The sequence below is a fragment of the Benincasa hispida genome, chromosome 12 (genome assembly GCF_009727055.1).
Source record: "Benincasa hispida cultivar B227 chromosome 12, ASM972705v1, whole genome shotgun sequence".
NCBI lineage: Eukaryota > Viridiplantae > Streptophyta > Magnoliopsida > Cucurbitales > Cucurbitaceae > Benincasa > Benincasa hispida.
In genome coordinates, this window is record NC_052360.1 from 62333378 (window position 1) to 62348148 (window position 14771).

At 33.7% G+C, this 14771-nt stretch overlaps 1 protein-coding gene across 1 annotated transcript; it reads right to left on the reverse strand.

The window, feature by feature from the left end:
• Positions 1 to 5341: 5341 nt before the first annotated feature.
• On the reverse strand, positions 5342 to 8179 carry LOC120068211 (dihydrolipoyl dehydrogenase, mitochondrial). Its single transcript, XM_039019918.1, has 2 exons — positions 7636 to 8179; positions 5342 to 6881 (listed from the first exon to the last, which is right to left on the reverse strand). Exons 1-2 carry the CDS (start codon positions 7915 to 7917, stop codon positions 5631 to 5633), a joined length of 1533 nt encoding a protein of 510 aa, XP_038875846.1. The 5' UTR covers positions 7918 to 8179; the 3' UTR covers positions 5342 to 5630.
• Positions 8180 to 14771: the final 6592 nt, after the last annotated feature.

Here is a 14771-nt window from a genome sequence, read left to right on the forward strand (position 1 = left end):
CCCCTCAGCAGACCGTGCTGAGCCAAGCCGATGAGCGATACCCAGACTTCACGGCTGGACATTTCTATTCGCAGCTTCCGCCTGCGCCAAGCCTAGCCGACGGACAATTTCAGGGTTACGCGGCGGGTTCCCTTCAGTCGCGCCGAGCCTAGTCCTCTGTTCGTGACAACCTCCTTCAGTCGTGCCGAGCCCAACTCTTCAATCCCTTTCGCATCGACTGATGGTAAGCTGGTTCCCACGGCTGACTCCTTCCAACCCATGATCGTGCCTTTTCCTGGTGAACAGAAAGGTCCACCCACGCCAAGCAGTAGCAGCACGGCCCAATGCCCTAGTGAGATTCGATGTCGTTTCGCCTATCTCCAACAACAAATAGCAGACTTCAAAATAGTTCTTGGCACGAATCCACAACCAGATTTCTCTGCCAACCTACCGATCTACTCTAAGAATCGGTAAACTCTTTCTCTGTTTTACCCGATACGAATTATTTGTCTGACATAATGGGCAATTCTGCAGGGTTCATCGTTGGAGAAAAGTTGAATGACCAGAATTATTTTTCTTGGTCACAATAAATCAGAATGGTATTGGAAGGGTGACATAAGTTTGGGTACTTGACGGGGGAGATACCAAAACCTGAACCGAGTGACCCTCAAGAATATATCTGGAAAGAGGAAGATTCCTTGTTACGATCAGTTCTTGTTAACAGTATGGAAACTCAAATTGGTAGATCGTTACTGTATGCTACAATTGCCAAGGATATTTGGGATGTTGTGCAGAAGTTTTACTCAAAAAGGCAGAATGCATCTCGATTGTACACTCTACGCAAGTAGATCCATGATTGAAAACAAGGGACCATGGATGTAGCATCATATTTTAATAAACTGTCCATGTTATGGCAAGAGATGGATCAATGTCGAGAAATAGTCTGGAATTGCGCATAAGATGGGGCTCAGTATTTAAAGATTGAGGAAGCTGATCGGGTCTATGACTTCTTAGCTAGATTGAACTCTAAATTCGATGTTGTTTGAAGTCGAATATTAGGCCAACGCCCTATACCCTCTCTCATGGAGGTATGTTCAGAAATATGGCTAGAAGAGGACAAATCGAGTGCTATGAACAACCCAATTAGCACTTCAACTGAGGTTGCGACCTTTGCTACAAAATCATCCAACTCTGGTGCTGATAAGAAACCCCCTCCTGCCTGTAAGCACTGCAAAAAGTCGTGGCATACAAAAGACCAGTGTTGGAAGCTATATGGGCGACCTCCAACAGTAGACGTCACCAGTCACATGACAAGTCAAACCCTGGACGTGCTCTAATGATTGACTTGGCGAATGAGAATCCTCAGCATTAACCTTCGGCTGAGTAAGACCAATTTAAGTGCAGTTGGAGTCAGCTTCATTGCGTAGTCAGACACAATTCAATTTTTTGGCCTTATTAGTATTAATGGTAAAAAAAACCTTGGATTGTTGACTCATGGGCTACAAATCATCTTACTGGCTCATCTGATCAATTTCTTTCATATTGTCCAAGTGCTGGTAATGAACAGATTAGAATTGCAGATGGATCCTTTGCCCTTGTTGCTAGGGAAGGATATCTTTCTCCGTTTGAGGGTTTGGTACTGCATGATGTGTTGCATGTTCCTAAGATTTCGTATAATTTATTATCCATCAATAAAATTACAAGAGATCTAAGTTGTCAAGCAGTTTTTTCACCCGACTTTGTTTTATTTCAGGATCTAAGCTCGTAGACGACGATTGGTACTGTCCGGCATGATAGGGGGCTCTACTTCCTAACTGATGATACTTCTTCTAGGGATGATTATAGGACCAGTTTCGTTTCTTTAAATTTTTCTACTTTTGAGAATGACTTTATGTTGTGGCATTTTCGCTTAGGACATCCAAATTTTCAATACATGAAATATCTGTTTTTGCATTTATTTCGCAATAATAATATATCTTCTTTAAACTGTGATGTTTTATTCGTGCCAAACAGAGTCGTTTCTCATTTCATTCTCAGCCTTACAAACCATCCAGACTTTTCACCCTAGTTCACAGTGACGTCTGGAGTCATTCACCAACTTCTACCTCTACAGGAAAATGCTGGTTTGTCACCTTTATAGACAACCACACTCAACTTACTTGGGTCTTTCTTCTTACTGATAAGTCTGAGGTGTTGTCAGTAATCTAGTAATTCTACACTATTGTGGAAACCCAATGCGAAAATTGGAATTCTGAGAAGTGACAATGGGCGAGAGTTTTTTAATGCCCCTTTCCGGGACTTCCTCACCTCTCAAGGGATTATCCACCAAAGCTCGTGTGCTTACACCTCTCAACAAAATGGAGTAGCCGATAAGAAAAATCATCATTTGGTGGAAGTCGTCCGTTCCTTAATGTTGTCCACATCTCTTCCGTCTTACCTATAGGGGGATGTTATTCTCACAGTCGCCTACCTAATCAATCGCATGCCTTCTCGTGTCCTTAACTTTCACAATCCATTGGATTGTTTTAAAGAGTCATATCCAACCACTTGTTTAATCTCAAATATACCACTTCGAGTATTTGGTTGTGTTTCCTTTGTTCATTCCCACGGTCCAAATCGCACAAAATTCACCCCTCGTGCTCAAAAGTGTGTCTTTGTTGGGTATCCTCTCCACTAGTGTGGGTATAAGTGTTACCACTCGTCGTTTCACAAATATTTTGTTTCCATGGATATCACCTTTCATGAGGATCAGTCGTTCTTCCCTGTTAGTCATCTTCAGGGGGAGAACCCTAATGAAAAGACTAACTGGTCCAACTATGCAGTTCCCTTAGAGTCATCTCCTATTCCTGAACATGTCGGCTCTATCCTTCCTACCAACCAGGTCCCATGGATAATACACTAAAAAAGGATCTCAGAAAGGAAACAACACCATCTGTTGTATCTCTGGCTCCGGTCCATAAGTCAGACCCAACATCAGGTACGTGTATTCCTGAAACTAGTGATATTGATACTTGTGCTGAGACTAATGATTGTAGAGAGAAAAAAGGCAAAGAAGGTGCTGACAGTACTAACAAGGGAACCATGGCAGATGGAGAAACAACTGAAAATGATAATAAGGAAACAATTCCAAAAAATGAGAGTGGTACTAGAGAAGATGATGATATGGAGGGAACCTCTGAAGGTGAAATCCCTGTTGAGCAGACAACAAATCACAGTGGATAACTTGATAGGATGGAAGGTCGTGATGCATCTCTCGATCTCCCTATAGCCTTGAGAAAAGACACCCGATCATGTATGAAGTACCCCATGCACAAATACATGACGTAAAGTAACCTGTCATCCGAGTTCAAGGCCCTTACCACCAGTCTAGATACAGTGATGTATGGAGTAGCATACAAGTTGCAATGGAAACTCCTGAATGGAAGGTTGCAGTTATGAAAGAAATGAGGGCACTTGAGAAAAACGGAACATGGGATTAGGTGGTTTTGCCCAAAGGGTACAAAACAGTTGGATGAAAATGGGTTTTTGCTATAAAATACAAGTCTGATGGAACGATTGACCGATACAAGGCCAAGCTGGTTGCCAAAGGCTTTACTCGACCTTTGACGTGGATTACTCCGAGACGTTCTCCCTCGTGGCTAAGCTCAATACTATATGGGTATTATTGTCAGTTGCTGTGAATAAGGATTGACCTCTTCATCAACTGGATGTAAAAAATGCATTCCTCAATGGGGAACTTGAAGAGGAAGTCTACATGAGTCCTCTCCCTGGTTTTGAGAGTCAACTCAAACATCGGGTGTGCCGATTAAGGAAGTCTCTATATGAGTTGAAACAGTCCCTGAGGGCGTGGTTTGACAGATTCACCACTTTTGTCAAAGGACAAGGGTATACTCAAGGGCACTCAGATCACACACTGTTTACAAAAATATCAACTTCAGGGAAGATTGCAGTTTCCATTATTTATATCGATGATATTGTGCTTTCTGGTGATGATGATGCTGAGATTATGAGACTTGAAGCAAAAATGGCCAAAGAATTCGAGATTAAAGACCTTGGGAAGTTGAAATATTTTCTCGGAATGGAAGTGACTCGATCGGAAAAAGGGATTTCAGTGTCCAACGGAAGTACACTGTTGACTTACTCAACGAGACAAGTATAACTGGGTGTAAATCTGTTGACACCCCGGTAGAATATAATTCAAAGCTTAGTAATACAAGTAACAGTGTCTCTGTCAACAAAGAAAGGTATCAACGATTGGTTGGAAAATTGATCTAATTATCTCACACGAGACTTGATATATCCTATGCAGTTAGCATTGTCAGTCAGTTTATGCAGGCTCTCTATGAGGAACATATGACAGAAGTCAAGCGCATTCTACGATATTTGAAAGGAACCCCTAGTAAGGGCTTTATGTTTAGAAAGTCCGATAAACGATGCATTGAAGCTTACACCGATTCTGAATGGGCGGGGTCTGTTGTTGATAGAAAGTCAACATTTGGGTATTGCACGTTTTTCTGGGATATTTGGTGACTTGGAGAAATAAAAAACAGGAAGTTGTGGCCAGAAGTAGCGCTGAGGCTGAATACTAAGCCATGAGTTTAGGGATATGTGAAGAAATATGGTTGATGAAAGTGTTGTCAGATTTTCATCAAGACAATGAGCTTCCGATGAAACTATTTTGTGACAATAAGACAACAATACGTATTGCAAATAATCCAGTTCAGCATGATAGAACCAAACATGTTGAGATTGACAAACATTTCATCAAGGAACACTGGACAATGAAAGCATAGATGTGCTCACAAAAAAGGTTGCTTAAACAAAGCTTTGATTATTGTGTCAGCAAGTTGGGCCTTATTGATATTTATGCCCCAACTTAAGGAGTGTCAAAAATAACTTGTTAATCTAGGCGTGTTTTTTTAATTTCTTATGCACCTAGGGCTTCCCATTGTCTATTTATGTATTTTGTGTATCTGAACAATAATAAAAAAAAAACAATAAGTTATGCACCTAGAGCTTCCCATGTCTATTTATGTATTTTGTGTATCTGAATAATAATTAAAAAAAGTAAGTCTCTATCGTGATTTTTTCTCCCTATTCTAGGATTTTTCACGTAAACTGTGTGTTCGTTTCTCGTTTCTCTTTTCATCAATTCCAAACACATTCTTTGGCTATTCCACTACTCTCTTAGGTTCAACAGGCCATTGACAATGGTTGTAACTTCTATTAAAATCACCACACATGCATTCTTGCCATTTGAGCTTATTACAATATTCAAAATAATTTCCAGTTATATACATATCTCAATTTTGATTAAAGTCGAAATTAGAGGTTCAAACTCTTTTTACGGATAGAGTTCAGAGATTCAAACATGTATATTTGCTCAGCACATTTGATGAAAGTACCAACAAATGAGGGTTCTCGTGCTTATTGCTAGATTTAGTTTACATACACGCTGTAAATTACAACAAACTGGAAATACATCATCCGAAGTTCGTTCCATTCTTTCATGTTATAACACTCAAACTGTTACAAATTATTGTTACCGTCGCAAAAACCTGCGCAGATTTATCTGCTTTCATGCAAGATGGCAAAGAGAAATATGTCTAAGTAATTTGCAACTCGTCAAAGAAAAAAAATGTGACGATTTACTAGATGTGAATGGGCTTGTCATATGTCGCCATAGCAGCCTCCTTCAATGCCTCGCTCATCGTTGGATGCGCATGGCAAACTCGAGCTATATCCTCACTCGATGCATCGTATTGTAAGGCCAATACGGCCTCATGGATAAGCTCCCCAGCATTGGGAGCCATGATATGGACACCTAGTATCTTGTCTGTCTCCTTTTCAGCCAGAATTTTTACCACCCCTTCAGCGTCGTCTATTGCTTTTGCTCTACTATTTGCCAAGAACGGAAACTTCCCGACACGATAATCTACACCCGATTCCTTCACTTGCTCTTCAGTCTTCCCAACAGATGCAACCTCAGGATGTGTATAGACAACCCCTGGGACTTTGTCATAGTCAACATGGCCTGTCTTTCCAGCTATGAATTCCACACAGGCAACCCCATCCTCTTCAGCCTTGTGAGCTAACATTGGCCCTGGAATTACGTCCCCAATTGCATAAACACCGTCCACATTTGTAGCAAATCTTTCATTTACCAAAATGCGCCCTGCCTTGTCAGTTTTGATTCCTATCTTGTCAAGCCCGAGTCCAGCAGTGAATGGAGTTCTACCTGCAGATACAAGAACAACATCTGCTTCAAGTGTCGTCTGTTCACCACCAGCTGCCGGTTCGAGAGTCAGCTTGACACCATTCCCTGAAGTATCAACTCCAACTACCTTGGTTCTTAGCATGAATTTCATTCCTTGCTTTTCAAGAGCACGCTGAAATTGCTTGCGAACTTCCCCATCCATCGTCGGGACTATATCTGGGGCAAACTCAACAACTGTGATCTCGGATCCAAGTCGACCCCACACTGATCCCATCTCCAGCCCGATGTATCCAGCTCCAATTACAACAAGTTTCTTGGGGATCTCGGACAAAGCTAAAGCACCTGTTGATGATACAATTCTCTTTTCATCAATGGTGATCCCAGGTAAAGATTTGACATCAGAACCAGTTGCAATTATTATGTTTTTTCCTTTCACCACCGTATTACCACCTTCAATGGTGTCCACAGAAACTTCAGAAGGGGAAACCAATTTCCCATAGCCTTTAACATAGTTCACTTTGTTCTTCTTGAAAAGACCTTCAATACCACGTGTAAGATTGCCTACTGCTTTATCCTTTTGTGCCATCATGGCTGGTAAATCAACCTCAAGGGAGGAAAACTTCACTCCATGGCTAGCAAATGAATGCTGAGCTTCATGGTACATGTGGGAAGAGTGGAGAAGAGCCTAAAAACATTGAGGAAAATTATTTTGGAGTTCAAAGAACGATCCAGCTTCTTTGATTGACACGCCAAACAAAAAAATGGATCGACCCAAACAATTTAAAATATATCACTAAAGCAGTGCACATTGAAGAGCTTGCTGTTTACAAGATCATGCAAAAGAAAGAAAAACAACCAGCGAAATGGGAGATTTATCTCACAAGAGCTGATATTTTAGGCCCCATCTTTTGTAACCATTTGGTTGCCTATTTCCTCTACATTTATGGCAATAGTTCCATCCTTCATAGTAAAAGAGTTGAATTGGCCAAACTCCAAAATAAAAACAAGTTTTTAATAACTATTTTTTTGAGTTTTCAAATTTTGATTGGTTTTTGAAAACATTCATAAACGGTACATAACAAAATAAGAAATTTAATAGGTGTTCATTGGCTTAATTCTGAAAACAAAAAACTAAATGGTTATTAAAGACCTTAGTTGTCTTGTAGAATGTGCTAAGTAACGGATCGAATATCAATTATGATTTTGAAAGACAATTCGAAGAAATCCACCAACTACAAAAGTGAGCACAAATCAAACAATTGAACATGATCAGGCCGACAGTAAATAGAACTAACCCAACCAGACATAAACCAGTCCATGAATCACTGAACTCAATATTTAGACGATGCAATGAAATATAAGGCAAACGAATTAAATCAACATAAAATTAACCAAAAAGAAAAAAAAAATAATGAACCCTAAAAGCGAATTACGATTACCTTGGAGGGAATACAGCCGACATTGAGGCAAGTTCCGCCAAGAGCCCCACGCTTTTCGATACAGGTGGTTTTGAGGCCAAGTTGAGCGGCCTTGATGGCGGCGACATAGCCACCGGGGCCACCTCCAATAACGACGACGTCGTTTTCGTCGGATCCTGAGGACGCAAAACGTCTGGAGAATGATGCGAATGAAAAAGAATAGTTGAAGGATTCAGAGTAAGAAACAGGGAGGTTTCTGTATAGAAGATTGGCCTTCCGCCTGGCGCAGTTTGCCAGTGCCATATCGAATTCTGATCGAGAAATACAGAAACTCAAAAATGGAGTTCGTTGAATCTGAAGCTCTCCGACTGAGATTCCACCAGAACTCAGCTTTATGCTTTTGGTTCTGAAGATGATCACCAATTCAGGTTGGATTTAAATAGGGGAATTCGAGAGTACAAATTTTAGAATTTGATTTTGAAAACGAATAATAATTCTATTTTACTCTTCTAGATGAAACTACAAATACATTTAAGAGTGAATCATAAACAAACAATGATGAATTTTGTATACTGGATGTCTTAGTTCTCCACCTTCCTCTAATCAAAATAATCGTTCTTTTTTATTTTTCTCACGTTCTGTTTAATAACTTTTTAAATTAATCATACTTAAATTAATTATCTAAATTTTTCTATCAAATTTATATTTTAAATATCGGTATATTATCAAATTTTATTTACATCATCAAATTTTAAATTTTATTTAAATGTTTCAATTGTTTTTCATTATTTTATACATATTCTTAATAAATTAAATGGATATTTATTCATATTTTTTAAGATTTAAATTGTTTTGTATACGTTTTTAGATTCAATTGTACATATTTCATATTAGTCGTTATTTTAGCTGTCATTTTGGTAATATCTGACTTGCCCTTAATTGGTTCATATGTTCGAAATATTAAATACTAGATAATTATAGAGCTTTATTAATAACTTAGATATAAATGCAGTGTAAGTGGAGATGTTGATTAATAATTGGGATATAAATACAATATAATTGGAGAGTTTGATTAATAACCAAATTGATCATATTATAATCTAACAATCTAATTTCAAAACTAAAAATGAGCGTCATTCCATAATTTTCACCTTCTTTTGGAATTTGAATTTATTTTTAATATTCAAATTAACCAATCTCTTTCTTATTTTTCTCCCCTAATTGATTCAAATTAGTTATCTACTTTGATTTGATTTAACCACTTTTCGAAAATATTCAAAATTAATCAATCTTTAAATATTTATCATCATTTTGATTATATTTTATAATACATATATTTAGATTTTACATTATTTAATTTCTTTTTATGATTTAAAATTTGGATTAATTTTTTTTTAATTATGATTAGGATTTTACTAATATTTTATATATATTATCATCTACCAAACTATATATTTCATTTACATTTTATATGTATTTTTTGTATTTTTCAATAATCTTTTATTCATTTTCATCTTATTATATTATTATGCCATTAATTTGTTTTTTGACAAATAAATATCTACTTTTGAAATCTTGCTGTTTTTGCTATGCCTCTACAAAGACTTAGACTTCTTTAATAGGTTTTGTGGTTGATGGGGTTATAATTCCAATGTAATTATTGAAGCTTAAATGAAAATGGATTCATCAATATAGTGTAATGATAAATAAATGAACCCCAATTATTCTCCCGAATTATATTTGAATTTGTATTTTATTATTAAATTAGGTTTTATCTAACTACTTATCGAATTAATCACAATAAACAAAAACTTTTAATTTTTCTCTCCAATTTATATTTAAATTTATCTTTCATTATCAAATTTGATTTTATCCAACTAACTTTCGATTTGTTTAAATGTTTATTACAAATTCAATTTATCTAATTTTTTTCATTATTTTATGTATATTGTTATCAAATTAATTTGATCTTTTTTCTTCTTATTTTCAATGTTATTTTTCATATAGAATCACATAAAAATGGCTTGTTGTACTTAAAAAGAAATATATAAATGGGAATGTGCATATATATATATATATAGTTTATTATTAATATTAATGTTAATGTTATTAATATCATCACCATCACCATCATCATCATCATCACCATCACCATCACCATCATTATTATTATCATTATCATTATTTTATTAAAATAAGATAACAAAAAATCATAAATCTTATCTTCTTTATTTTCTTCACTTGGCCGCCCCCAAAATCTATTTTTCTCCTTCTCAATCTCATATCCATAATCGTTATTGAACCCTTTCTTTAATTCCATCATCTTGGTTAGTTTTTGACGACCACCCTCCCCAGGTCGTCGACCTTTTTCGGTCGCACACATATTTCCGACTTTAGTTTCTACTTCGAACATCATTTTCAACAATAGCATTCTGGGATTGATAATGTTTAAAGTTAGCTTTCAAGATCATACGAGCAAAATGGTCACATGGAATAAAGACAATGAAACTCCTTACAATGATGTTAAACAAAATCATATTTCCAATAGTCACATCGTCCTAAAGTTGTGATTCCTTCAAATACTCACTTGCCAACAACAACTTTATTGGTACAATCAATTTTGCTCTTTCTCACATTGGAGGAAGTCCATCGTTGTATATATTTATAAGTTTCTAATGACCCTCATCACTTGATCGTCATCTTCCCTTGTATAAACATGTTCTAATTTTTGCTTAGAAACTGTGTATTTGTGGTTCTAGAAGGTTTATGTAGAGTGTATTTGTGGTGTTTGTGTTGTTTTTGAAGCATTTGCATTTTCGTTTGTACTTTTTTTAGGGTAGTTTTGTCATTTACTAATTAATATTTTCTATTATATAAATTTGTTTTGCTATTTTTATAATTTTGAAATGTTTTTACCATTTTTCCAAATGAAACTTTAAAATTTGTCATTTCTCTTGTCAGTCCACTTAAATAGTACAAAATACACATCATTAGCCCCTTTTGGTAATCATTTAGGCCTTGTTAATAACTATTTAGACCCATTTGATAATTTTTTTATTTTTTATTTTTTTTAAAAAAATTAATCTATAACATTCACATTTTTTACTTGATTTGCATCTTTTTAAGTACAATGGTTGAATTCTTAGTCAAATTCTAAAACAAAAACAATTTTTTGAAAGCTACCTTTCTAGCTCTCAAAATTTTGCTTGATTTTCTAAACTATTAGTGAAAAATAGATAACAAAAGAAGAAATTTGGTGGTAGAAGTAGTGTCCATAGACTTAATTTTTTTAAAAAAAAATAAAAAATAAAATGTTTACCAAATGGAGTCTTACTTTTTATTTTTTGGTTTTTGAAAGTGAAGCATATTTCATCCTCATTTCTTATATTGATTTGCTTCTTTATTAAGAGGGATTTTTACATAAAACATCATCTTTAGGCCATATTTTTCAAAATATCTTTAGTTTGATTTTTTTTAAAGAAAGGCTTTTAGTATTATTTTTGGATAAATTTATTCCTTTTTATTATTTTTATTTCGATTTTTATATATATTTCCCTATTTACGAAACTTTCTTAATGATGGAGAAAGAAACTGCATTTATTATAGAGATAAAACAAAATGTATTTAATATGATTTTTTAACATTTTCAAATGGAGAGAGAAAATTTGAGATTTTTTCCTTAATTTATTTCAATGGGAGAGAAAAATGCATTTAATGAAATTTTATTTTCCATTTTCATTGGTTTCACATATTGTTTCTTTTTTCGGATTCATAATTATTTAAAATATAACTCAAAATATTTTATTAGGTAGTTGAAAATATTCTAATAAATATTTAAAATATACAACAGTATATAAATTAGAAATTTATTCAATTCTTGATATAAATCACCATTTCGTTTTTCATGTTGATTTTTTATATTATGTGAAATATTCCATTGTTTGTTCACTTGTGCATGTAATATATTACATTGTTTATTTGAAAACATTCTAAAAAATATATGAAATATACCGGTAAATATATTTGATATCTACTCAAATATTCATGGTTATTTTTAAATATACCTTAGGACTCAAATATGTTATGATATGTATGTTAATATATTTCATTGTTTATTTGATGTATATATCCCAAGTTTTATGATATAGATGCATAGGTTTTGATATTCTGTTATGATATGTATGTCTTTATACCTTAGAACATTATTTTAGATGTTTGCAAATATTCATACCAATATATGAAATATACTAGTAAAATGATAAAATATTTTTAAATATTCCAATGTATTTTTAAATATACTAGTAAAATGATTTATCTATATATACCATAGTTTAGATTCATGGTTATTTTTAAATATACGTTAGAATATCTGTCTTTAAACAATATATGAAATATACCAGTATGATTGAAAATAAATATATATAAATCATAGTATATATAAAAAAACCACCATATGTATCACAGTATATATTGAAATATATATATATATATATATATATATATATATATAAAACCACCTTATATATCGAAAACGAAAAATCACCATATGACAGTATTTATATAGAAAAAAAACCTCATATGGCAGTATATATATATATATATATAACTGCCCTATATATCACCATCGACTGTCATCATCCAGAACCCCATGCAAACGGTTCATCTTGAAAGAACCCCTGTGAAGGGGATTACAACAAAGGTGAATCATCCCAAAAACTCAATCTTTTCTTAAAAAAATATTTTACAATACATGCATTAGGGGAAAAACAAAAATATACAACATGCTTAAAAAAACCAAAAGTTAGGAAACCTTACTCTGAAGACGTTATTCAAAAAAAAAAAAAAAAAATCCTATGAACACAACCATGAAAGAGTCCTTGGTATTCTCTAGTGAGAATCTAGGAATGTAGGCTCTAGAGAAGTTTGGGCGTAGGGAGAAGGAAGAATGTTTGAGAGAAAAAACTTGGAAGGCAAAAAACTTTTCAGAGAAAAAACCAAAAACCAACGTTCTGTGTATCTCACACACTTTTCTCTTTTTTTTTTTTTTTTTTTTTTTTTTTTTTTTTTTTTTTTTTTTTTTTTTTGCAGGTATATGAAAGAGACCCCTTCACCACTTTTTTACGTGAGTGTTGAGAGAAAAAGGTGGATAAGGAGTTATAACTCCCTCCCCTTATTATTTTTTTTTTAAAAAATAATTAGAAAAATATTTAAATAAGAAAATAAGAAATAATTTTAATTCATAATTAAAATTATAACAAAAATATATAATAACCAACTTATTCTATATTATGCAATCGTATGTTTATATCATATATAACATATAACATATAGTTCAAATTTGTATCATATACAATATATAATCTATAGTTTCTTTTCTGTCTTTTATGGTATTTAATATAAATCATATTCACATTAAATTTTAATTATATGAATCTAATTCATATAATTAACATTTGAATCATATTCAAATATTTCAGTCCTCTCAAAATCAACTTTATATTATAATGTATCAAATATATTATAGTAATTATATCATATATAATTAATTCCCTCAATTAAGTTGAACAATTCAAATTAATCCAAAACTTGATTCTCATAAAATCTGATGAGCTACCGAGGGGACCTCATGGACCTATAGTTTAAAGATCCAACGGTTTGTGAATAATTAATTAAACTCTTTAATTAAATTATTTACCATCCGTTAACTGTCAGACACTTCACTAAAGACCGACAGTTGCATTCTTCCTACTACATATATGTTTCTGTGTCCATTGGATATAACCAATCCACAGTACGACGACCCTTCATGTTAGGATATATTAGCATGCAACGAAAGCAAACAGAATCAATAAGCACTCTAATTACATTTAATTTGAGTTCTAAAAGCATGCTTAAACAGAAACTTCAGAAGAGGGTTTCTAAACTACATACATATGAATTCTTCCAATTCCAAGCTGCTCTTCACGTGATTCCAGCTCCCATTCAACAAATCACTAAGAGATCTTCTCTACTATTCTCAGTCTTGAATTTGAGTGGTGAAACTCCAAATTGGAGTGAATTTGTGAAGGAAAAAAAGGATTTCAAAGTGAAGAATAAACTTTTCTGCAGAAACTAATTTCAGCAGCCAAGAACCTTACCCCTTCTAACAAAATGAAGAGTTTTTATTCAACTCTTTCATGCAGGTATTTCTCGACCATCTGAATGGCACCACCAAGATGATGAAGATAATGGACTAGGTTTCAAGGAGGAAACACCTTCTTTTTGTGAAAAGTGAGGTGTTTCCACTTTCTCAATTTAAATTTCAATTTATTTCAAAATTAACCAAAATCACAATTACAATTTTAAATTCTGAAATTTGAAATAAAATGAGAAATTAATTTAATTTTAATTAATTAAATATATTTAATTAATTATATCATTATTTAATATCAAATATTAAATTAATCACACACCTAATTTTAAACATGAATCCTATTTATGTATTTAATATTTAAATCAATATTTAAATATTATAAACTCTCAAATTTCGTTTAATTTCAATAAATTAAATACTAATTAATTATATCAAATACAATTATATAAACCCTAATTTGAATTTTGAACTATTTAAGTTCAAATCCTAATCTCAATTTGAAATTCATTTTGAACACTTCAAATTGATATCATTCCAAATTCACTCAATTTATTAATTCAAGGTGTTCATGTTTTACGAGCTAGTAGAGGAACCTTATGGACCTACAGATTATGAGCTCCAACGATTTAAGATTAATTAGTTAAAACTCTTTAGACCAAATTAATCAGTATTCGTTAACTATCAAGTCACACCACTATAGCTCGACAGTTGCACTCTCCTAACTGTAGATATATTTGTGTCCACTTGATTTAACCATAATCAGTAAGTCGACCATTCACAGGTTATTCGTAATAACGGTTGGGTCTATTTGCTGTTTTACCCCCGATATTACATCTTGCTCCTTAAGTTTCATCGATCCTCTAATGAACAATTAGTTTGGGATTCAGTCAATAAACCGGATCCTTTTCGGGCCAATGATAGGTGGGAGCCCCTTTTTCAATACATGGATTCAGTACTTAAGAGAACAACCTTTCTTCTATCCCTAAATCGGATAGATGTGAATTCCTTATTACACCCTATGTCC

Bases quoted from the DNA above. Each gene is read 5' to 3' on its own strand.
- LOC120068211 (XM_039019918.1), bottom strand. From the start codon at position 7,917: ATGGCACTGGCAAACTGCGCCAGGCGGAAGGCCAATCTTCTATACAGA. The intron at 6,882-7,635 runs GTAATCGTAATT...CAATGTTTTTAG, and splicing joins TCGGCTGTATTCCCTCCAAG to GCTCTTCTCCACTCTTCCCA.